General features: G+C 44.3%; 1 protein-coding gene across 1 annotated transcript in view; it reads right to left on the minus strand.

Annotated features, from left to right (window-relative positions):
* SDR16C5 (short chain dehydrogenase/reductase family 16C member 5) overlaps window positions 1–26,664 on the minus strand; it is a 211,694-nt gene that overhangs the window by 31,980 nt on the left and 153,050 nt on the right. Inside the window, exons 5-6 of the mRNA XM_069220207.1 lie at window positions 25,906–26,050; window positions 8,720–8,845 (exon numbers count right to left, since the gene is read on the minus strand). Of these exons, the coding sequence (XP_069076308.1) occupies window positions 8,720–8,845; window positions 25,906–26,050 (271 nt within the window). The remainder of the gene's footprint in view (window positions 1–8,719; window positions 8,846–25,905; window positions 26,051–26,664) is intronic.

A 26,664-nucleotide genomic window follows, 5' to 3' on the forward strand; every position in this document is an offset into this window, starting at 1 on the left:
ATTGTTTGCAATCACACAATAAATCCTCGTCTAGCTCTTCCGGCGAAGGAAAGAACTATATGGAGTCCACACAGTGTCTGTTTGTTTTCAATGTATTTCTGAAGGATAGTGGCATCCAAACATGGTGAAAGCTTGTTCTAATTGTCATTATATATGGCCTTTTTAGTGTGAGCAGGATGTATCAAATATGTTTTATGAGTATTGACTACCAAGTTTCTATATACCTTGTTTTTATAATGCATAGGTAATATCAGGTTGTCATTCAGTATAAATTATGCCATGGCTTGTGATGGAATAGTACTCAAAGAAAAGTATATGGTATATAATGACTGGAGAAGGCTCTCAGTGTGGATCTACACTAGTTTTTACTGCCTCATAGTTCATATTTAGTTGTCATTCAGTACAGACTTTGCCACTGGATACAGTCTAAGAAATGTGTATTGGCCTACAGCAGTGGTTCCTAAACTTATTAGAATCACGACCCACTTTTTAGAATGACCAACATTTGTGACCCACCTACCTTTAATGAACATGAGGAGAGGTGACATTTGAATGAAACTAAGGCATTGTGGGGTAGCGCATTGTCATTTACAGACAGAGCATTTTTAATTGAAATAGCCACTTACGTTGCTCAGACATACCGCTTTACAGATAAAAATAAACAGCATAAAGCTCTCAAATAATAATGTATGGAAATGACGTTTCTGTGAATATTTATCATTTGTGCATCACCAATTAAGGTGGCTTCATTTGTTTTGAGCCTATTAAAATCTGTTTCCTGCACCAATCGGAATTGCGAGAAAAAAAAATGTACATAATTTTTTCTTTCTTATTTACATTTTGTTGTGTGTTGCAAAAACACAAGACATCCTAAGGCTGTCACATAACTCACTTTAAAAACTCCTCTCACTGTGCAGTCAGAGAGGAGAAATTTGTCAGAAGACATAGCCTGACACTTAACATCTGTCACGGAAGCACCGCAAATGTAACAACATAAACACATTATTTAAAAGGCTTCTTTATTGCTTGCTCTGACTTTTCCGATCCTTCAAAAACAGGCTTGTCTCACACACAGTTTGGGAAATATTTGTCTAAAGTCTATTTTACTGTGTAAGCCATGGACCAATATATTCAATAGTTTTAACAGGACCAGCTATATACACTCATCCCTTCTCTAGGGAGTAGGATGTCATTTTTGTGGTTGCTGGTCTGGATCTTATATTGCTATAGTATTTTCTTATTTATGTTTTGGCCGTTCTGGTCATCATATCCATACACAGAAGACTGCAAGGGCAGTTTGATGAGATAATGTATTTGGGGTTGCAGTTTGTAGGTTTTTAAACTTTCCACTGTGTTCAGGCCCAGGTCAATTGTTTTTACAGTCTACGCTAATATATTTACGCACTACAATGTTCACAAGGAAACGGTTAGTTAGAAGTAGCAGGCCTATCTATATACTGTGGGTTGAGAATATGTGACAAGGGTTACCTTCTTAAATCCTAATAAATAGCTGTGTTGTGGGTTAAAATGGTACATCGTATAAAGACCTGCCCAGTGGCGGCTGGTGGACTCTAAAAGTGGTGGGGCGGATAGACGAGTCACGAGCTGAAAATGCAAGCAAGCCTAAATTAAAAGGGGGGTTCAGAAAGTGCTTTCTACCTTACAAGAAATGTTGAAAAAAAATGGACATAAATGGTTCATTTTGGGCCTCGTACTGAGAAATAACTGCAGAGCATGCTTCCCCTGGCCACTTGGTATAAAACAAATGACCGAGGAAGTGACAAACGTTCCTGAACTATGCATCTTTCTTCTATCCAACATTCCCTAGGTCAGCCTGAGGAGCTTCTGACCCTAAAGAACAATGGTATCCTATAGGCAGGGATGTCCTTGTTGTTTAAGTGTGGTATCTGCAACAACCATTACTACAACTTAGCACAGTGATTGAGTATTGTGGTGCTACAAGTGTTAATATTAAATCTCAATAATATCTTCGTGTACCTAGGCTGGTTCTATGTAGCAACGGATGGCTAATGAGCTTTCATCACAATGGACCTAAGAATGCAAGAATCAAGGTCTGGCAGATAGTCATCTCTTCAGACCAGACTGTTATTTATTGGGCAATGACTCTTTTCAGCTTTTGCTATTTCCGTAGCTCATTAAAAAGACTATTTCAACTAGTGGTGTTACCAGGGATTTCCAAGGCATCTATCGGTTTGATTACTTTTTAAAAACAAAACTATTAAGTAGCAATTAATGTACACCTCTTTTTATTATCATGAGCACCGCTAACGTCTCTCTCCGAGAAAGGGTAGCAGAAAAGAATCACAAGCAGAGATTGCTTCCCCAGATGCAGACCAAGGTTCAAGGATTTCTGGTGCTTCAGACTAATGCTGTCTAGCTGTTTGTGCACACCCTCTGCCACAGGTGCAACATTTAAAAAGCCTTTTTAGGCCTCATATTCAAATGTGACACTCTTGTGCCCTTTAGTTGTTGTGATGAAAGGCATCTGCCTACCATGGCCTTAGTATAGTAAAGCCCTGTATCCGAGTCGCCCAGGCACAGCTCATGGTCCCAGAGACAGACTGGGAGAGTCACAGACACACCTGGGGCCCCTCCACTGCTTCCTCTGCCTCTCCTGCTCCCTCTTTACCTCTAGTGTTTCCACTATTTCTCCTAATATTTGCATCAAGTTCTTGCTCCATAACGGAGAAGTGCTTGGTGTACTGTATATTGTTTGCAGAGTTAGAGGAAGTGTGAGGCTGTGGTCCCCACTCTCTCCATGCACTCAATTCTCTGTAGGCTAACTAAGATCAGCCACCCGATTCCTCCCTCTCTCCCTCCCTTGTGCCGCCTGTGTTACCTTCTGGGGAGGTCCTCGGGGAAGAGGGCCCTGAGGCGTGGCCTCCATCTCCAGACTGCAGCAGGAATTGGTGATGCTGACCATTGTCATTTGGCAGCGGATCAAGAGCTGCTGTATTCTTTTCAGATACTTTTTTTTTTGTTGCAGTTTTCTTATAGTGCAAACTTGACCCAAAGGTACTGGAGAACTTTACATGAGCACCAGTTAAATTACACAAGGACATATTCATTTTTTGTAAGCACAGGGAGATTAAGTGATTTGCCGAGAATCAAAGGATGTTGAGGCGAGGCCAAGACGTGAACCTGGGTTCTCCAGCTCTAAACTCAGTAGCTCTGGCCGCCACATCCTCAGTCCAAACGCAAAAAACCTCAACTGCACTCGTCCAAAAAAAGAGACTGACAGACACTGGTACAGCAGAAAGGGCACACTCCCCGGCTACACAATCCTTGCTCCTTTAAAAGTCCAGTAGCAAGTGGCTACTGTCTTTACATGGTCTGCACTGAGGTCCAGAAATAACATTGCTGCCGGACTCCCCCCCCAGCCCTTATCAACGTCCAACCTCACTGCATACCACCATTCACAACTTAGTACCACACTGCTACCCACACTTTGATTTTGTCATCCCACCCTGCCTGTTGGTAATCCATGCTGCTATGGAGCTCTGCAGTGCTGACTCTGCCCTGGCCCAAAGGGCTCAACGCCCCAGGCGTACATTCACATACAGTCCCGACAGCACTGTAGAATGACCATGCCCCACCACTTACGTAGGCGCTCAGGCCTTTTCCTTTAGGGCGAGTGAAACCTTCCCGAGGCTTGTATAACTGAAACCACAAACCCATATCAAATATACATTCTACATCCTGCTTAATCACTGAGCAGCCAGTCCTTTGTGCCAAATGCTTGTGTGTTTCTTTCACCCTTCTCCTCCTCCAATGAATAGTGGGGCCACACTCATTTTGCCCATGCATACCACACCGTCCTTGAACCTGTACCCAAATCTCAGACTTAAGTCAATAAAGATAATCAACTGAAGAGTGATCATGTGCAGTCTTTCAGGAAAATAGCTTTGTACTCTGTAGAGCTCAATCCCTCAGACAGAAGGACAGGAAGTCCCAGAACATTCCTCAGAGAAATTGAAATGCCTCTTTGCAACAAACATTTTCAGCTTTTAAATGAACCACGTCACGGTAGGGAAGTTCCTCATAAATTAAAGCTTACTGTGCCTAACGGGTTTGTGCGATCAGATTTGCCTGGTTGGACAAAAGAATGAGGGGAAAGAAAGTCTGCAAATATTTTGAAGTTAGGTCCTAGTGTGCTTTGAAGATAGAGCAAAGCAATTTGAATTCTACCCTCTGTTGCGTCCTCCCCAGCCTGGTAGCATGCATAAGAACACCCCACACATGAAACCTGGAATTAAAGTCTTTACTTTTCAGCTTACAACATGTAACCAAACTCATAATATCCCAATCACGGTTAGGACCACACCTTGACATCTTCCATACCGATTGCATAATTTCCTTCCTATGTCAACCCCTAGGTACAGGTCCTAACGTACAGTTCTAAGGGCCAGATGTATGAAAAAATGTTGCACTCGCAAACGGCAAAATCGGCCGTTCGCGAGTGCAAAATAGTGGTCTGCAATGCATGAAAGGCATTCGCAGACCACAAAGTAGAAATCGCAAAAATTGCGATTTTTTGCGTTGCGACCTGGATTTTGCGAATCGCAATTTGCGATTCGCAAAATCCAGGTCGCAAGGCAATGCTGCAAAAAATCGCAAATTGCGATTTTTCGCAGAATGGTATTTTGCACATGCAAAATACCATGGTCTGCAACCAGGTGGCAACCTGGTGCAAAATTTACAAATGCAGTAAAACTGCATTTTTAAATGTAACATGTAAAGCACACATGCCCTTTTGGCATGTTTGTACTTTACATGTTAAAAAAATAAAAATAAATTGGGGTGCAGGAGAGGGGGCCTTAGGCCCCCAGCACCCTGGCCTTTTGCATTTCCAAAATTGCGATTTCTGGTTCAGAAATCGCAATTTTGGAAATGCAAAAAAAATCGCAGCTATGGGCCAACAGACCCATAGCTGCGAATGGGGCCAGTATCGCAATTTGCGATTCGGTAATAGCATTTGCGATTTTTAAGAAATCGCTATTACCGATTCGCAAATGTGATACATGGCCCTTTGCGAGTCGGTAATTGCGATTTCTTAAAAATCGCTATTACCGAATCACAATGGGCCGTGATTATACATCTGGCCTCTAAGACACTAGATTTCCCCCTTGTTAAATAAGAAGGCACAATATAAAAGACACAAACAAACAGCAGCATCTTATTTCTTTTTTCAGCCGTTAAGGTGATCACAGTTCGCCCACACTGTGTCTGGTGAGGTAGTTGAGCTGTACCAAGGGTGGACCCCATGGGTACAGGGTTGAACTTTTGGTCAGTCTTTTGGTGGAGCAGTTTCATCTGAATCTGTAGGGACTGATGATCGACATGGTAGATGTCTGAAGTGCGACGATTCCCTTCTGATGGATTTGCTGCCACGATGTGCAGTTATCATATGTCCCTTCCGTGTCGCAATGTTTAAAGGTTCAACGTCAAATGGAGGATTTTTTTTCACTTTTGTCTGATTAGAACCAAATCACCCTCATTAAACACGTCTCAAGTTTGACAGCGTCAATCAGCATGCAACTTCATCTGATGCTTCCAAGCAGCATCAGTAGCACAAATCACATCATCATGTAAGGTACGCTCAGGTGTCCACTATGGTAATTTGGTTTTCAGGGCTCTCCCGAACATGAGTGCCGGGACTTTAGTCTGTAATGGAATGAGGGGTTGGCCGATGAACAGAGAGACCTTGGCATAACACCCGACTCATATAAAGTCCCTCTATCAATGAACGTTGAATCACCCATTTTAGAGTCCCCATAAATAGTTTCACAACACCGTTGATGTGAGGTCATAAGGGTGTGCTTTTCTGATGTAAAAACTGGCTAGAAACTCCCTGAACTACTTGCTATTAAATGGTGGACCACCATCAGATTTGAGAATGTCTGGTATGACCCACAGTGCAAATATGTTATCTAGCCACTCAATGACTTTGTCGTGGGTTCTGGATGACATGTCTTCTACAAAAGGAAACTGGGAATGTTTGTCAATGATCCCCAAAAGGTGATGGGCACTGGCCAGAGGCTCAAAGAAGTCAACAGCAATTCTTTCCCATGCATGCGTAGGGAGATCAACATTGTCAGGTGATGCTGGGTCACCTTGGGAGACAGGCTGTTGCTTGCATGGCACACTTAATTCTCTCTCCACTTTCTTGCTCAACCGAAAGAAACATGCGATCCCTCAATGTCCCCTTGGCGGCCGCAATGCCACAATGGCCTTCATGGGTATCCAGGTATGACAATCCGGGATCCCCTTAGTGCAATCCCTTCTTTGGTAACAGACAGTTCATCTTGGACAATGCAGTATTTTTAAAATTCAACACTGTCACTTAAAGATCGAATACTCGGTCTCCAGGATTGGATGGCAATATCATCTTTAAGAGCACATATGTCCTTGGTAGCGTCAACGATAGGATCAATGGACAGAGCTGCCAGGAAGCTGGACTTTACATTGAAGTGGATATGTTACTCAGCGGGTTTTGACGTTCAACTGCGCTGCTTTAAAGGTACTGGTGAAAAATAATCAGCAGGGTTATGATTTTTTGCCTGGCTTCGGCACAATTGTATAGTAGTACTCCTGTGGACACAAACTCCACCTCTTAATGCGAGGAGGCACGTTGGCTTTCGGATTTCCAAAAATGGAGAGTAACGCCTGGTGAACAGTGACAATCGTGAAATGCTTTCTAGAAAGAAACACACGAACATGTTCATAGACCCTTTCCACCACCAGACTCTCCTTATGTGGCTGGGATTATGCATGTTCTGAGTCAGACAAAGTTCGACTGATGTATGCCACAATGTGTCTCAGAGAATTTGGATGTCCATTATGCTGAGCAAGGATTGCACCCAACAACACTGGGCTCCCATCAACAGTGATCTCAGTGTGCAATTCAGTATCAAAGTAAGACATCTTAGCAGAACTTTCAATTGCATGTTTATTGTGATTGAAACTGCAGTCATGTTCAACAGACCATTGGAATTGTACATTTTACTTTGTCAGGTCTCGCAAAGGGACACACACAGTGGCAAAGTCAGAAATGCATCTCAAACAATAACTGGCCATGACCAAGAAAGACCATACCATGGTGACATCTTCTGGAAGGTTAGTGGATGATAGTGCTCATACTTTGTTAGGATTAGGAGTCATGTCTCCATCTTGCAACAATGTTCTATTTTTTGGTGGTGTCGAATGGCAACAGAAATTTCAGGTAAGTATCTTCCGTGACCTTCCCCTTTCTTCTGGCATCGAGAGTATGTGTTGATTAGGCGGCCTTTGTTGTGCACCTGAATCCTCACCTTCTGGAAGTACCAGCTCCGTACTTGAGCTTGGACTACCAGACCGGCCCAGTGCTGGGCTGTAACTATTGACAGTGAGTGCATTTTCTGTCTCTTGAAAGCTCTGGTCTTTGCTTTCATCTTTTTGTTTCGATCGAGCCATTATTTTGTGCTATTTCATCAGCTGTGGCTTTCAGTCCCACCTCGTGGCTCTCATAACGGTGGTCTGTATGGTTGAGCGGCCTCACTCGAGGCGCGATTCAGAATATAGTGGATGCTACTTACTACTTTGTACATATCGACCTCTCCAGCAGGTCTCACCAGGCGTGTCAGATGCTTCGGTTGTGACTGTTCTCTTACTGGTGAGTACATATGTATTTCTTGTACCTGGCTGTCGCTGCCTTCTGGTGTTATATCTGATTGTTGGTGCCTTCTATGTTGTAACTGGTTGTCACTGCCTTTAACATTATCTTTGTATGATTGATGACTCAATGTCATGGTGCAGCACCTTCTTGATTTCTTAGTCTAGCTGGCAAGTCTTGGTGGGTTTTTCTGACAGTGCGCCCTTAACCTCTCCATGAGGCCTCGTACGGGATGAAGTGGCACTTGCACTCTACATATGCCAACTGCAGATTTCTTTGCTTTGGCTTGGGTGCATGTGGCACGCACAAGCAGTTTCCTATTTCTTGTAAACTCTCAGGGATAGCACTTGTTTCTTTGGGGTACGTATCCCCTTCTCATCAAGCAGTTGTTACATCCTCCCCTGCCTGGTAGCATGCATAAGAATACATGGAGCTCGGAATTAACGTCTTTACTCTTCTGCGTACAGCATGTAACTGAACTCATAATATCCCAATAACCGTTAGGACCAAGCCCTGGCACTTCCCATATCTATTACCTAATTTCCTCCATAGGGTCACCCCTAGGTACAGGTCCTAACATGTACAGTTCTAAGACACTACACTCTCAACGCGACTGCGAGCCAGACCCACCAAAGGTGTTTGCGGGCCGATTTTAATCAGAGACAGTCTTGCTGCTTAACTATATAGGAATCTTTTTCTTCAGAGCTTCGAAGTATGGAATAATAAATGAGTCGGATAGCACTAAGGCTGCATGTGTTACTGAACATAATACCTGACTACTTGGCTAACTGGAAGCTAGACTTTCCTGCACTTTCAATGAAAAAACGGTGTTCTAAGCAAGAATGTTCAAACAGAGACAAAGACCAAGGAGAAGGCACAGATGAGGAAAAAATAAACTTATTGGCAAGTCAGTCAGCCACGGATTAGTAAATGAAAATAAGGAATTGCCAAATGTTGTATGTGAGCATTTGTGAATGTATAGAAGACCTGAAAGTGTCATGTCACAATACAATGCTGTACACCACCACTAGAAATTCTTTTACTTACTTTCGGATACCAAATACGAAGTACAGAGAACGAGGCATGATTAGATAGGTCTGCTCTTTTAAAATCGCATCAATTATCTTCTTAGCAGCGTAATCAGGCTCCAAAATAGGCAGCAATTGTGGCCATCTAAAATGTAGAAAAAAAAATATGTCCAAATATTGAAACGTGTTAGTATCAGGATTCAGAAAATGTGCATACTGGTAGACGTTTGCGGTTTACTGGTTTTCTAGATGGCCACGTTATCTTTGCTTTTCAGAAAACAATGGACAGGATTCACAAAGGTAAACAAACCTTTCTGTAACTTTACAATTGCTATTCACAAAGATTAGTAAAGTTACTACTAGTAAAATACCTTTGTCAATAGCAAGCAACTGTAAACTTACACTAAGGTGTAAGTTTACCTTTTGAATCAGGCCCAATCTCCTTATCAAGTTCCATCTAAACAACTTAGCAATAATGGTAGGTAGATGTACTGGAATTAGCCTTACCTTGAAGGGTAAAGCACTGCATGTGCTCACAACAGATACGATCAGTTGGCAGCTAATTAGTATAACTATTGTTGCAATCAAATGTTCAACTTGTTATCCACTACAACTACTTCAGACAAACTTGATTCATTTTGCTTCTTTTTTCCTCTTAAATACTTTGCAGACCATTGTACTACTGTTATCAGATACAACAATACAAGACACACTGGTATGAATCTTATTCACTTATAAAATTGGTGAAAATAAACAGTTTACTTACCTTCAGTAGTGCTCAATGTGGGGGATACTCTACCCATACATTCACCTTTAGAATATTTCCCAGGCGCAAGACTGGATCAGGACTTTTTGGATAGCAGCGTTTCTGTGCACCACTAAGTGGAACAATGGGGTTACGCGTCATCTTTGTTCTATCCCAGAAGTGACGGAGCAAAGCCTCAGATAAGTGCCACTGTTGTGAGCAGATGTCAGTTTCTTGCTTGACTCTTTTCACGACCTTTGAGGTAGAGCACAAAACAATTATAGGTCCAATGTGTAAATCTCTCATTTGGGACTTTTTTAGATGGCGATAAGAAACCACTCCACTGAAGAGTGTTATCGAAAGTAAGTAACTTGTTCTTCTAGATACCAAATCAGCATCTCCCAAGGTGGCAGGTCTGTCGAGTGGACTCAGGCAAAAAAGTACTGCAGGACAGAAAAAGCTAAATTCCCTTTTGGTCGGACCTGGCTGACAAGGCAGTAGTGTTTCATGAACCTGTGCAATGATGCCTAATATTGAGGCCTGGCAGATGTTAAGAACAAACATGCCACATGCCAATGCAGTGGTGGCAGCCTTGGTTCTGGACCGCCTTACCCTTCTTTGCCCCAGAAAGCCCCACAAAAAGTTGACTGCCTGATAGTCTTTGGTATGATCGATGTAGAAACTTAAAGCTCTCTGGGGTCCAGCTCATAGTCTCTCTCCTCCCCAGGTCAGTCGGGAAGCAATGCACCTTGGGAGGCAGATGGATTACCAAATGTGAATAGGCGTCACTACTTTTGACAAGAAGTTTGCCCTGGTCCTCAGTACCAGCCTGTCTGGAAACAAAGTGTTGCGTAGGTTCTCATTATCCTAATGAGGCTACTGGATTTGAGCATCAGAATAACCTGAATTGTGGGGTACTGAGTACAATTCCTCACCATGTGTTCCGCCCAACTAGCAGCTCTTCATCTCTACCGAAGAGCAGGAATGATTATGGCAACTTGGCGCATTACATGAAAAGACTCCTCAGGGTAATCATGGTCGATCAGATCTCATCCCTTTCTCTCAGTTACATTAGTCTCACACAGGCAAAGACAAACAGATGCAGAGTATAGTTCAATAAGGGTTTATTGAAGTAACTGCATCTTAGATAAAATGGCATACATTGCAATAACTAGGATGATAAAATACACTAAAAGCAAAAGTGTGACAAGAAGCGAGAAACACTAAAACAGACACACCATTTTGTCACTAGGAGTAATATATTTTTCCTACCTAAGCTATGTTAGAGTACAGCATGATAAACCCCAATCCGCCCTTCAGGTTTCCCCACCCTGTACAGACATCATCCCCCATACCTGAGCAAGGAAGCCTGTTGTCTAAAAAGACACCGTCCCCATGTAGGCCAGGGATCCAGCAGTCTAGGCAATCAGCTGTAGCGAAGACATTCAGCAATCAGCAGGCAGTCATGGTTATCTGGATGGAATCTCCATCTAAAGTGTACGGGACGAAGAGGTGTTTTCATGATAAAACATTTATTCTAAGAAAAGGTCCCCACGTGAGAATGTGAATGTTTCTGTGAATGTTGGAGACACAGCGTACCACTTTTGCCGGCAACCCCCATTTGAATGCAGCCTTAAGGAAGGCACAGAGTGGAATGCTAAGAATGTGATGCTTTCCTAGGCGAAGGAACAAATAGAGAAAATAAAACAACACCTCAAATGTGGCTAATGCTAGAAAAATAAAGCAATGCTTAATAAAATGTAACTGGGCTAAAGTGCAAAACGGAAGGCCTAGTTTGCTAAATAACGTGTCTAAAATATGCTAAAATAACTATACAACAAAAGGTGGTGTAGGGCAATTGCCTAGAGTTCACTCACTTTATGAGCTGAATGGATGACAAAGAGGAAGGCAGTCTTTATTGACAGAACATGCAATGAGAAGCTGTGCATCGGCTCAAAGTGTGTACACATGAGAAATGTCAGAACCAAATGAAGGTCCCACTGTGGCATCACAAATTGTTTGGGAGGGAACATGTGTGTTGAACCCTTTAATAAACCACATCACAATAGGTGATTTAAACAAGGACGGTTGGTCTAGTAAACACAGGGAAGCAGAAAAGGGCTGATATAGAACCTTTAATGCAAGGGGCAAAAAATAAAACAAAGAACAAAATATCTAACAGTTTGGCTTGCAAAGGGTCTGTTCTGTGGACTCCACACCAGGTCAAAACATTTGTCTCAGTAGCCACTGTAATTGGACTTTGGGGAAAAGGTGCCTGGCAGCATGCTGGATGACATACCAACTTTGTCATATCAAAGTTTGCCCACTGCAGCCACTCAGTCTCCACGGTTGGAGGAGTGGACGGTGCAGATCTTGGTGGAGAACCATGCCCTGCTGCTGGGATGGTAGATCATCCCATAGTGACCTAGGATGATGTGGGAAGAAAAATGATGGATTAAACCAAGATCTGTGACTGGGGGGTGGGTGCTTGAAAAATGTCAACATTCCGTCCATCATTTTATTTTGTTATGTTGCTATGTGCGCCCTAAGAGGCTAGGGAATGCCCAGACATGGGTCCCTTGCTTGCTGCACCACTGGATTCAAGCTAGCCTGGCTGATCAAGGGTGATACACTGAAACCGGTCCCTGGATGCTTGAATCCTGTCCAGGGAGGACCTGGCTTGGCAGTTCGGGCTGGACTGCTCTGGTCAGGGATGATTTGCATATAGCTGGGTCTGAACTGGGGTGATGTGGCAAGCAAAATATTGATGGATTAAACCTAGAACTGTAACGGGGGGGGGTGTGGGGGGGGAAAGGGGGTCAGTGTTTTGAAAAGTTTCAAAACTCCGTCCATCATTTTATTTTGTGATGTTGCTATGTGTGCCCTAAGTGGCTAGGGTATGCAGAGACATGGGACCCTTGCTTGCTGCCCCACTGAATTCAAGCTAGCCTGGCTGATGAAGGGTGATACCCTGAAACCAGTCCCAGGATACTTGAATCCTTTCCAGGGAGGACCTGGATTGGCAGTTTAGGCTGGACTGCTCCCATAGGGACAGGGTCAAGACTGACTTGCATATGGCTGTGTCCGAACTGGGGTGATGTGCAAGCAAAATAACAATGGATTAAACCCAGATCTGTGACTGGGGCGAGTGTTTGAAAAGTTTCAACAATCCATCCATCATTTTATTTTGTGATGTTGCTATGTCGTCCCATAGTGGTAGCCTAATCAGAGGGTAGATGAACACGTTCAAAAGTTCGGGTTACCACACTCTCCTGGCCCAATCAGAGGCTACTAGAAAGAATTTGACCCTCTTGTATCTGATTTCCTTCAGAACAGTGGGCAGGAGGGCAGAGGAAGGAAGGCATACCCATGTTCCAACCCAGTTGAAATGCATCTCTTAGGGGAGACTCTCTGCCGGAACTACAATGTACAGAGGTTTGGGAAATGCACATTCTTGGTGGTGGAGAAAAGGTCTAGCCAGACACCCTGTGGCGCCTCAGGTTGCAGCTGCCATTCGTGATCTGCCAGATACCTCTGGCTGACTGTGCACCCTGGCGTTTAGTGATCCAGTCAGGTGATTCACAATCAGGAAGATGCTGAGACTCCTGAGTCAGATACAACTCACTTAGGCTTGAGATGGATTTCGCTCTGGGCCAGACACCAGAATAGGCAGCTTATCGCCTTTCCATGCCAGCTACGTTGAGTCCATTGTCAGTGAAAGAGAGACCAGCGTATGTCTTAGAGTTGCAATGGAAGCCAGCAACAGACTCTGTGTGGAACTGGGTACGGGATCCGGAGGCTCAGACAGTGCAGAAGACTGATCCACTAGCGCTAACCCAACGGGAGGCGCCTGTAGATTGCCTTGAAGTTCCAAACACTTCCTAAGTGACACTGGTCAAAGGGGCTCCCTACTCTGCCCTGCTTGTTGCAGTACATGATAGTGATGTCTGTGAGAACATATGACACCCCCCACCCCTTGGTGGACAACTGGCCCACCACTCCAACAAATGCATATGAAGGTGGTTTTCCACTCGAGACCAGAGTCTTCTGATCTCCACCTCACCTAGATGACCTCTTCAACCCAGCAGTGACAGGACTATCACCACTGTCAGCTTTAAGTGGGGTGGAGGGGGGGGAAGGGAAGAGATGTTGTGGTTGAGCAACCATCACTGCACACCTTGTCTCCTCCGGAACATAAATGACATCCTGCAGGTTTCCTTGGTGCTGGGCTAACTGAGACTTCAGATCCCACTGCAGAGCCTACATATGCCACCTGGCAAAGTGGACGAGGAGAATGCAACAGACCAAGCCCCAGAACTGAGGCTGAATTATGGGATCCTGAATTATTGGGATTGCAACCTGTTGAAGGCAGCACCTATGAAAGGAAGTCTCTGAAAAGGAGTCAGGTGTTGCTTTGACTCGATGTGTGAGAACCCGTATGATGTCAGGAGTTTTGCCATTACATAGATGAGGGTTATGACTGACTGTGGCAAGCCCACTTTCAACAGTCAGTCATTTAAGTAGAGGGAGACTGGCTTCCCCAATCTCTGAAGGCAGGTAGTGACCACTGGCATCACTTTTGTGAACACCCGAGGGATACTGGTAAGGCTGAAGGGAGCTAGGCAAACTGAAAATGCTCTTGGCCAACCTTGAACTGCAGGTTTCTGTCGAACTACAGGAGAGGCAGATGAAAGTATCCGTCTTGCAGATCCAAAGATACTATCCAGTCACCTGGGTTTAGGGCAGACAGAACCTTGGGCCAATATGAGTATTTTCACTTGGTCCTTATGTAGGAAGGCATTCAGAGGGTGAAAATCTACTGTAAGACGATGGCTTCCATCCTTCCTCGGCACAAGGAAATAACGTGAGTAACAGCCCATCCCTATTTCCAGGTACGGAACCCTCACAATGACCCCTTTGGACAGCCTGCACCTCTTGCAGTAAGATGATAGGTGCTTGTCTGAAAGCTGCTCTGAAGTGGGAGGAAACTGTGATGGGGCAGAAAGGAATATAAAGGTATAGCTCTGCTGTACAATCAGGAGGACCCATCTGTCAGATGTGATGGAATGACAACCTGGGACAAAATGCTGGATCTGCCTCCCCCAGGGTGCTTGTGTATAGCTAAGGACAAAGTAAAGCAGCTTGGAAGCTGCCATTGAGGTGCAGATTGAGGAGACTGCTTTGTTGCTATTGTTGTTGCCTATACATCAACCCTTTTGGATTAGCCTCAGACTAGCCAAAACTGATGAAGAAATTGTCCATCAGGGGTTGAAAGACTAAAAAAAACACGCCTTGCCCTGGCTTTCCTTGAAGCGTTTGAGGGCTGAATCAGTCGTTTTTTGCCTTTTAGACAGGATCCATCAAGAGGCATATCCATAAGGGATGCCTGCATAGCGCCAGAAAAACTAACTTATGGATCACAACCACACATTGCGATAGTGCGCCACACTAGTGCTGACTGCTCACCATAGGAAATGGGTTGTGTCCAGACCACCACAAATCACTTATTTAGCTGCTTTCTGACCATTTTGAGACAAGGAGGCAGTCTGACCATTTTGAGTCAAGGAGGCCTTAAACTCTTCCAGGACTGCAGGCAAGATCTCACTGGCAGTGTCCCAGAAGACCTAGTATGCAAACTGCAATGCCCGAAATATGGCTAGGCTAGTCAAAGAGAACATTTGCTTCAGTAACGCCTCAATTCTTTCAGACTCACTATGAATTATGATTTACCTTGCTGGTGGAAGCTTGGACCACCAATCTTTCAGGAGTAGAAGGCTGTGTAGGAAAATCAGGCTCATCAAACACCGGCCTGCGTCTCCTGGCCACCTACTGATCCACCTGTGGTCAAGAGCAAGGTGTAGATCAAGTGCCCATAAAAGTGTTAATTAGGACCTTAGTGAATGGGAGTAAGGGCCCATACGCAGCAGACCCATGTTGCAATACGCTCTGTAAGGGCATTTGTCTAAACTTTAATAGAAGATAGTTGTAAGTCCATGACACACACTTCCATTGGTGGCCTAAGCAGGGAAATAAGGAAAAGAATCAAGCCCACTGGCCTCGAAATCTATGTATAAATTATCACCATAATCATCATCATCATCATAATGCGAGGCAAATGATCCCCGTCATCACTAGTGTCAAACTGTGGCAAATTCCAGTCAGAATCGGAACCAAAAAGCTGATGGAGCCTCTGAAGATAACTCCACTGTAGTGGGAGGGTATTGTGTGAATCAGGCTTACTGGACTTTGTTGTGCTGGAGTGGAGTTGGAGCACAATCTCAGTAAGGGTCAAGATGGTTTTGGCTCAGAGTCAGGCACCAGAGTAGGCAACAAATCCATCTCCAGTGCCAGCCATTTCAGGACTGATGTCAATGAAACAGGGACCACCATAGGCCTTGGAGCAAAAATAGAAGTCAGCACTGGTGTTGGAGGAGAACCCGGGATAGCTTCAAGAGGCTGAGATGGCACAGAGGACTGATCCACCAGTGATAACCCGACTAACGACCCCTGTGTATCATTGACGACCTAAGTTGTGCTAGAGGAAGTTGGAAAAGTGCAAGGCCTTAAAGGCTTTGGCCTGCTACAATATCGTTGATGGCTTGGGGAACTCTGGTGTATCAGGATCAACTATGGGACTTCTTGATCTGGACAGAGATCGAGTGGCACCTTATTGCCCTCACAACTTTTCTTTGGATATAGATGTCCCCAATTTGCCTTCTTCTGTTTTCTCCTTGCTCTGGACTTCAGCTTACCGGATGACTTGGACTGGCCACAAAGTAGAGTTGTTGCAAGATTAGCCTTGACAGCCAAAGAGGCTACACGCCCTTGACCTGGAGTGGGATGTAGGCAAGGTCTATAACTTCTTTTGATGGTCAGTGCCATACAGCTTGGCAAATGTCAGAGGCCTGGATCACCTTTAGGTGCACTTATTGCTTGACTTGGAGTTTTGCTCCAAGTCCAGACACCAAAGGCACCCTCATGCAAGTCAGTTACAGCTATCTGTTTTTGTCAGTCACTGCATGATTTAAACCCTGTAGTTTTAGGTGGGGACACCATTTCCTTGCACAGCTGATTTCAGTTTGAAAAGTCGTAAATACCAATGAAGTAAAAGGTGCAGAGCTCAGCATCTGGGTTCAAAGGCCTGAAAAGGAAAGAACAGCTGTCATCAATGTTTTGTCGATATGAGGCTCCATTCCATCCCTTCCGGAGTGGAATGAAGCCAACGTGGAGCCACATGGTGCCACCTAGTGGCGTATGGGAGCGCTGCTATGAAAATCATCTCAATACAACCTGTGCCTGGGGAATAGTCTAAAGGTGAGGAATCTATAGGTATAGGTATCCGCTAGAAAGGAAATATCTTAACTGTTTTAATTTCCTCATTGGTTTGTTCCTATACATATATTCACTGAGAAAAACAGTTCAAGGGACTTTTTTATCCAGGACTGTCTTTTGGCTTTAACGTTTGTTAAAGAAAAACACCCTGAAATTCACTTAAAACAAATGTTACAGTGCAGTTATGATTACCAGTTAAAACCGAAATACCACTGAAATTAGCCACTAATGCTTAGCTCTACAATCCATTACAGGCCTCGAAAAATCATAAAAATGTTACTAGACCTGCAGGTCGAGTAACCTGAATAATTGAAGAGTACTGTACAAATATAGTTATTTAAATGTTGTGTATTAGGAAAAACCTGACAAAATCCTGGAACTCTGGCGGCAGAAGGAAAATTAATCGCAAGATAAACTGACTTTTGACCTCTGTCTCTGATCACAGAGCAAATGCAACAAGAACAAGATTCAAAGGTGTCTTTATTGCTCGTTCAATTTCGGGCTGAATAGAACACCTGATCTTTGTCAACTCGCCCAAAGGGGCGAGTAGGTCCTTCAAAATAGCTCGACCTCATAAAATATGACTCGCCACAGCATGAGCAAGTAGATTTTTGGAGGCCTGCATAACTCACAAAACAGCCACGCAAACAATAACTTGCACAGAAAAGACATTGCTCATCACCTCACTCATGATGTTACAGATGCATGTATAATTGCTGTAACTTATCTTATTGCCCAGATTATACATTACATTATGACCATCAATGTGAGGACTATGTCTATAGTATTATTTACTAGTTAAGTATGTATTGTTATTTAATGATACTATGATTTTAGATGTTGTTAGTCATTGGTACTGCATTTCACATGCAAGTACAGTTTGCCTGTTTTTTGAGCCATGGGTGTCATGGTTCCAAAAGTCTATGAAGAGTAGCCAAACTTTGAGGTGAGAGTGGCAGTATTTGCCTGTCAGGAATTTTCAAATTCTGTGCCTGGGTTTTTACTTTTTAAACTTTAGAGGAGGTGAAGGGGGGCTTTAGTATTCCCCCATCAGGGCATGAGGGTCAGGGTCCATCCACCTGGCCCTGTGGCCTTCTGATTTGTTTTTAAGGACGAGGGGGGCCATGGCCTGCACCCTGTAATAAAGGTGCAGGAGAAAATGTTCTCTTTTGGACAGTTAATCAGGGCAGCCAGGTACAGACATGACTAAGTAAGCTGTACATGAATGCTTACTCAGTCATTTCTTTTGAGGACAACTTTGGTTTGTGTGTATATATTATATAAACATACACACACACACAAACAGGATGTTAATTTCGTTCTGATTCTGTTAATTTCCTGACCCGACAACGTTTCTTTATCCTTGAAGCTGTTGTTTGCTCAATTTGCGATGGTTTGATGTTTGATTTCACTGGATTGTCTTTTGATATTAAAGCTGTGGATGCTTCTCTGACTCAATATAATCCTCAGGAGCCTGTTTTAATATCTGCAAAAGAAATAAGAATAATATAATGACTATGCATTGTCTGTATCTTCCCTTGCAACCCAAGCTTTGTATTGGAGTATCCAGAAAGTCTACACTGACAGAGTTTAACATCTGAGAAGATTCTCTTTTGCCCATCTCTCAATTTACTTTATTAGACTCATTGGTCCAGTCTCTTTCCAAACTTGGCTCGATTGGTTAGGTAGTCTATGAAGTCTGCCTACACTGATAGCAATTCTTTGAGGTAACTTCTTTTAAGGATGCTATGGCTTCCAAAGAGTTTGGGAAGGAGCAAGTCTAGATGGCATTCTAAGCTCAGTGGACTGATTTCAATGAGTCCACTATCGAATCTCCAACTGCAAGCCAATTTCTCATCTGGCTAATTTAGATCCTGCTATGCTCTAAACAAGCATAACAGGAGTCTCTAAATCCTGCAATAAAATATTACTTTACTATTAGCGAAGGAAAGTTTTGCTTTTTATTGAAGACATTTTACAAATTAGCAACTCTACCCTTTTCTTTCGGCGCCTTCTGGGTCATTGCCTACCACCTCTTAAATCTGTGGTCCACATCAGGAATTATTGTTTTGGCCTTTCTTCATCCCACTATAGATCTCTGATCCATGTTCTTCGCTTGACTGATCATTACTTAGGCTGTTCTTTCAAGCCTACATGTCCAGTGCTTCTCTTTATGGACCTTAGTCATGAGTTTTTCACTTTACTCTAGACTTTGGACATTGCTTTGATTATTATTCCCATATTTCAATAGTCTAAGTTGATAGTCTTCCACAAGAAAAGAGGGCTTGTTACTCTTAGTAGTATTTAAAAGTGACCTTCATGTTGATTGGACTGCTACTCATTTGTTTCATTGGTGGTTTCTCCAAGTAAAACATGGGAAATATAGTTGTTTATATCTTGGCTGCTATTCAATCTAAGCAAGGAAAGAAACTTCATTAGGACTCTGTGTCCTTAATAAAATAGAGACTTTCCTTCACTAATAGCTAGGAAAAGCTGCAATTAAGCTTCTGTAGCAACACTTCAGGAAAAAAAGAAGAACCGCCCAGTATGCCTAATAGGAATGTGAGCTACAGTAAAACTGAAGCCGGGGTCTTAACAGAGTGACTACAGGCAAGGGGATATTCCTGCACACTTGTCAAAACAGCTATAAAAATAGAAATCCATACTTCTATGTGTGACAATGGTTTGGCCCATATGAACAAGATTGTAAATATCTTTAAAAATGGATTATATTAAGAACAGGTAACTATACTTTGGATGTCCTTACGTTAACCTTTAAAAGACGGAATGACACTAGGGGTCATGTTTCACACTCTGGGATGTCATTAAATATGACAAACAACGCCATAACTACACGTTGGGAGTTGACAGACATACTGGGCTACTATAAACGTGGCACCAGTTTGGCATTCACAAACAAAATAAAAACATTTACCCTCAAACATGTAACACAAGATTTGAAAATCTTTCCAAACTCTATATCCAGATTCGTAATTCGCTTTCTCTGGTGCCCATGTGACAAAATCTCTGTGGATTAAACTACTCAAAGATCCAAACAAGGACAGGGCAACAAAGGAGGATGATTGACAGTAAGTCTGCAAACACTACTGATAGAATACTATACGAGAAAGGTCATGAGGATGACATAAGATGGCAGGTCACTAAAATGATAACCAAGCCACCAAGAGGAGAAGATTAAACATTACCAAAGGTAAATAACTTGTCCATCTGATAGGGACACCCTAGTTGCAGATTCCTTATTTTAGAATAGATACCAAAGAAATACCATCCCTGGAGGTGGGTCTACAAAACAAGATCCTATTAAAAATACCTGCAGGACTAATCAGGCAAAGTGCCCGCCCCTACGAGCCTGACAGTCCAGGCAGTAGTGTTTGGTACACATGTGCAGGGACACCCATGTTGCTAACTGACAGATATCCAGGACCGGAACTCGGTGTGCTAATGCAGTGGCTGCAACTTTAGCTCTGGTAGAAAGAGCACCAAAGCCATCAGGGGGGGTTGCTTCTTAGCCAATGCGTAGCACAGTTAAATGCAGTGTACAACCCATCTGGAAATGGTGCTCTTCTGCACTGCCCGACCTTTCGTTGCACCCAATTAAGCAACAGAGTTGATAATCCACCCGGAACTCTTTGGTATGATCAAGGTAGAATGCCAACGCACTTTTGGTGTACTGGTGGTGGAGTTTCTCCTCTTCCTTAGAAGGACATAGGGGTGCATAAAAAGTAGGCAGGGTGATGTATTGGCATACATGGAAGGCGTAACCACTTTCAGAGGAAAATAGGACTGTGTGCGAAGCACCACTTTGCCAGGACAGATGGAAAGGTATGGTGACTTAGATAACAATGCCTGCAGCTCATTCATCTTGTGGACAGATGTAATGGCCGCAAGTAAGGTTGTTTTCAAAGTGAGAAGCTTTCCAGGACAATTGTGGAGAGGCTCAAAAGGCGCACACGTCAGGAATGTCAGAATGTCAGGCTTTTAAGGAACATATTTACAATAGAAGATTTAAACGAAGAAGGCTGATCAGGCAGCCCTTAAGAAAGAAGAGATTTCAGAAAAATTAGCTTTGAGAGTGCCCAAAGCAGAGCCCTGCTGGGCAAACGAAAGCCTGAATAATAAAACCTTGAAAAGAGGGGCAGAGAAGGGGGTCAACAGACTTGTCTGTGCACCTTTCCACAAATTTCTTCCAACAACAGGCATATAATGTTTTGGTGGGGGGGATGCCTGACTGCCAAGATAACATTACAGACTTTGCGGGGAAGGTCAAAAGCTGTCAACTGCTGCCACTCAATTTCCATGCAAGAAGGGGGAGACTGGACAGGTTTGGGTGGAGAACCCTCCCCTGCTGCTGCGATAGAAGATCCTCCCAAAAGGGCACTCTGACTGGAGGATTAATAGCTATGCTCGATAGCACTGGATACCAGACTCTTCGTGCCTAGTCAGGAGCCACAGGGATTACTTGGGCCTGGTAATTCTTGATCTTCTTAAGATCTCTGGGCAGAAGTGGTATGGGTGGAAAGGCTTGCAGGAGGCCTGAGCTCCACTCAAGACGAAAAGTGTTGCAGAGTGAGTGCCGCCTTGGAAACTCCAATGCACAATACTGCTCCACTGCTGCGAGAGACCTTGTGTCACTTACGGATGGAGAAGCCATTCGTGATAAACCAAGCATTGTCGGCTGAGTTTGTCTGCTCTGATGTTCAGAGAGCCGGTCAGAAGTTGAACCATCAGGGATGCTTTTCCAGCCGTGTCCAGAGGCGCAGAGCCTCTTGACAAAAGGTCCATGACCCCACGCCGCCCTGCTTGTTACAGTACCACATGGCGGTGGTGTTGTCCATGAACACCTGCACTACCTTGCCTTTGAGAGGGAAGAAAGGCTTTCAATACTAGACTGATCGTCTGGAGCTCCAACAGGTTGATGTGGAGTCCAGACTCCACCAAAGACCAGATGTCGCTCATCTCTGCCTCTCCCAGCTGGCTGCCCCATCCCAGGAGTGACACATCTGTCACTATTGTCTGATTTGGTTGGGGGAAGGAGAAGGATCTGGCTGTGACCCAATCACAGTTTGTTAGCCACCCCTGCAGATTTCGCACAGTTCCCTCTGCGATCTGGACCATGTCAGAAAGATTCCCGTGATGCTGCACCCACCGGAACTTCAGGTTCCACTCCAGAGCCTGCATATGCCATCTGGTATGTGTCACCAGCAGGCTCAGCTTCATTCTTACTGAAATCCAGGACAGAGGCTAAAACATTGGTATCATAGCCTGAATATCCTGGACTTGCCTCTTGAGTGGATAATTTCCAAACTGCGACTTTAGCCCGTTTATAGTGCTCCCCAGGAAATGCAGGAGGTCCACTGTAGTCTGGAGGTGGGAGATAAAAGGCTGGGGCGAGTCCACCTTTAATAACCAGTTGTCGAGATAGGGAAAGACTGAAACCCCTAATCTGCTTAGATGAGTTACAACCACTGCCATCACCTTGGTGAACACAACCAAGGGGCGTTGGTAAGGCCAAAGGAGAGCACAGTGAACTGAAAGTGCTTGTGGCCCACCATAAACCGCAAGTAATGTATGTGGGCAGGCACTACAGGAACGTGGAATTAAGTGTTCTGCAAGTCCAACGCTACCATCCAGTTTCCTGGGTCCAAGGCAGATGGAACCTGAGCCAGAGTGAGCATTTGGAACTTCTCCTTTTTGAGGAAGGGATTGAAAGACTGAAGGTCTAGGATAGGATGGAGGTCATTGTCCTTTTTGGGGGGAAACATCCTGAACAACTAGGTCTAAACCACTACTTGCCTGAACCACTACTGCTAAACAACTAAAAAGTCTCTACAACTAAGTACTGAACAACTACTGTCTAAACAACAAGTGTGCCTGAATAACAATTGCCTGAACAACTAATTTTAAGGTAAGGTTTTCTTTTTGGTTTTTATGGTTTGTTAGTTGTTTAGAATATATATATATATATATATATATATATATATATATATATATATATATATATATATATATATATTAGTTGTTCAGTTGCTACCTGCAAAAGCCCCCCTCTGACGTGATGGACTGCCAGCTGAGCAGGTGATGGGGAATCCTGCCTTCGGCTGGTCCGCAGTGGGGAGTAGCCTGACTTGGAAGGTTTGGAGGTAGTTGCAGGTGGGGCAGTGGACTGGCCAGACCGCTGACTCCCTGAACCACAAGGACGGATAATTCCACATACCCAGGCATGCAGAGGCTAGGCAGCAAGCGTGGCACAGTGGCTTGAGTGAAACGAACGTGGTGGGACACCCCTTCTTTAGCCACATAGGGGGCAAAGAGCAGACTGAGGAGCGGGGGCAAGGGGCCGCAGTGAGGCCCAGGGACCTGGCTATAGCACAAGAATTCTTGAAGCGCTTGAGCGCAGAGTCTGCATTGTCTCCGAAGAGATGGGTGCCATCAAGGGCATGTCCAGAAGATTGGCTTGGACATCCCCAAAAAGGCCAGATGTCCTCAACCAGGCCTGGGGCCTCAGGGCCACTGTCGATGCAACTGCTCTGTCCAGTGAGTTGTTTGTGTCTAGTCCACATCTGATTGTGCACTTTGCTGTGTCTCTCCCATCAGTAACAACTTGAAAGAGTACACCTCGGGCCTCCTCTCGGATCTGTGGTAGCACTTGCGCAACTATATCCTACAGCATGTGAGAGTACCAGTTCAAAAGGCATGCGGTGTTCATGGACTGGAGGAAGAAGCATCTTATTCCCAAGTTGGCCCAGCCTCTTGGATTCTCTATCCAGGGGTGTGGAAGGGAACGTGCCCTAGGATGTACAGGCTTGGGTAACCAAGCTTCCAGGGAAGGGCAATAGTCCTGTTCACAGGAGCCCCTGTGCTGCATTTGCACCAGATACCCAGCAGGACATCTGTAAGGGCTTCATTGAAGGACAATAGGGGTTCGAGGCCCCAGGCTGAAGCACTTCTGTCAGGAGGTTAGTCCTGACTGCCACCGAAGGCAGCTCAAGGCCCAGGACCTCTGTCGCTCTTCGTACCACCATGGAATAGGATGCTCCCTCCTCCATAGCCACTGTAGGGGGAGAAAGTATGCCGGTGTCCGGGGATGTATCCAGACCACTGGCTTCACCCAGGCCCATACACCAGTCCAAAGGGGTTTGTAGCTGGTATTCTAGAGGGTCCAGTGACCCCACCCATTGCTCACCATAACCCCAACTCATAAGAGTAAGGGTCAGGATCCAACAGAGGGTTCAAGGACACTGTTGAAGTCTGATTCGGTGTCGCAGATGCTGGTCCCGCTCCGTGGTGGAGTCAGCAATCAGGATGGGGTTGATGCCTCCTAGGGCCATGGGCAATGTCGGGAGTGTCGACATGGGAACCGGCATTGGAGAAGGTCATGGATGCACGAATAATACAGGTTTTGATCCAGGAATGGACCCATGGGTACCCCCAGGAGCCAAGCCAGGAGCTGTCTGTGCCTAAACCAAGGGGGCCCCTTCCAACCCTACAGGGCCCAAAGGCACTCCAGTGGAGTCAGACTGCCCAAAGGTGAGGTGCAGGGCCTCATAACTCCCCGAGTTGGGCAGGGGTCACTCCAGCTCTCAAAAACTTGGGGAGGCGAGCCAGATGCAGGCCCTGAGGATGAAGGCCTAGAACAACGACGCTCCTTTTCCCTTGTCTTGTCAACCGACAGACAGAGAGGGTGAAGTTGAAGAATGACTGTTCTTCTTCTATGACTTATTGTGGCTCGACTTACCTGATCGTTGCAAGGACTTGGAGTGGGACGACGATAATGGGGGGGGGGGGGGGGGGGGGGCTCTAACCTTCAGAGGAGCACTGGCAAAGAAGAAGCCTGTAGAACACTCTAACCTGGCTAAAAAAAAAAAAAAGTGTTTGAACAATTTTTCTGAAGTCTATATTTCTCCTTTCTCCTGTTCCCTCACCTTCCACATTTCCCTCTTATTTTCCCATCATGCTGCCATTTAATGATAACGCAATAAAAGGGTAGGGGCCAAACTGTGTCTTGTCCACCTTGATATGTCAGGAAAGTTCAGCTCTGCTGAAAACGTCCGAATTTTTCCGGAGAAGCTCAGTTTATGAAAATCAATGAAACCAATCAATGAAACCAGCTTCATTCTAACTCCGTAATAACATAAAACAAACCTAAAGCAGAGCACTATGAAAAAGGAAATCTTAATTAAACTAAAAAAATACATTAAAAAAAAAAGCATTGCCTATTCATCGTGTAGCTTATAAATGCACTGCCAAGCCAGACCTAAAAATCCATGCGTGGTTTATAAGGACTGCCTCCTCCCATCTATGCTGCCTGAGAAACACCATGCATTATCCAGTTATCTAAGACATTATAGTAGAAGCACTGTCATGTGCGTGCCCTGAAAGTTCAACCTCTGGTGGCTGGATAATCAAACTTATGACAGATGTGTAGAGGGCGAGCACTTTTTTGTGGAAGGAAACAACTTCTGTACAAACAAAGAACGCACTCATGGCTCCTAATATGTGGGTGAAGCCAAATCTTCTCTCTAGTAATGCTCATGTAATTGTCTGGCAACAGCTGCGCTGTCGAGCCAAACCATAATTATCTAAGGACAAATGCTTCTTCCCCGTTTACAAAGGCACAAGACGCACTACATAACATTAGTAAGGTGAGACGCAGCATAAAGTACTACACACCCAATTGCCTGTTTGAATTAAGCTATTACTTAGCGCCAGTTTGCAATATCCATACCCATCCTTAAAAGGTCACTTTGGACTGCACTTTAAATAAATGGTTAAACTCTCAAGGGGAAGTTCTGCACTCAAAGACCGGGATTAAGTATGAAACTTCAGTGTTCTGTCATAAGCAACTCATGCATTTTTTAGAACCCTAAATCCTAAATGTTTATTACAAGAAAAACACAAGCGTAAAGTTGAAGCAAGAAAAGAGAAAGTAATAAACAGACATCTGGTATAAAAGTGGAATACAAAAACTATGTTTTCATTACCATCCTGATCACACTCCTTTTCATTTCCACTACTAAAAGAAAACGAAAACTAATTTCTGGCTACATGTGCAACAAAAAAGGATAGCTCGGCAGACACTGTAAGATTCTTAGTCAATACGAACTTACTTGGAAGCGCATCCATCAAACATCCCCGTGTTTATGAAGTAAGGACAAACAATTGTGGTTTTTACACCGTTCTTCCCAAGAGCTAGCATTTCCAGAGCGATAGACTCAGCAAACCCAATTGCTGCAAATTTACTTGCGCAGTAGTCTGAAAAGAAAAACAAACTTGCTATCAAATGCACCGGCTGTGAGGGAAAATGTTAACGACACAGAATCACATGTTTTTAATTTTAAAACCAGCATGCACTATTTATGATATCTAATACAAAAGTGATAAAACACGCCCTAATTCGAGTACCCTCATTACTACGGCTACCACTAAGGGGTGGGTAAACCAACTAATCAAGTGACGATCACTGCCTTACAGCATGGAGCGTGTATATTAACGGGTGTTGTACTGGTTCAGAGTCTGTAATGTGCCATACTTGTGTTAAGGCAGCCAATAGTCGATAATGTTTCAAGAAATGTCTTGTCGGTATGTCGCTGTCTGTTCGTAGCTGCTCAAAGGGCACAAGAGCACCGTTGTGGAACAGCCCCAAGAGTGCCTTCTCTTGCAGCCTCACATAACAGGAGGCCCTCCCTTCCTATCATGACAGGAAACGTGCTAATGGAATCAAGCCTAATTTCGGGAGAATATAGCGGGATAGATGCCATGAGTCACAGGCACCACCGATAACTGTCATGAGCTATGCACAGTAAATAACGGAGTTATGTGGGGGATTTGCTTGAGAAAGGAATGCCTCCTCTACCACCCGTCGTGCA

The sequence above is a fragment of the Pleurodeles waltl genome, chromosome 2_2, assembly GCF_031143425.1.
Source record: "Pleurodeles waltl isolate 20211129_DDA chromosome 2_2, aPleWal1.hap1.20221129, whole genome shotgun sequence".
Lineage (NCBI taxonomy): Eukaryota > Metazoa > Chordata > Amphibia > Caudata > Salamandridae > Pleurodeles > Pleurodeles waltl.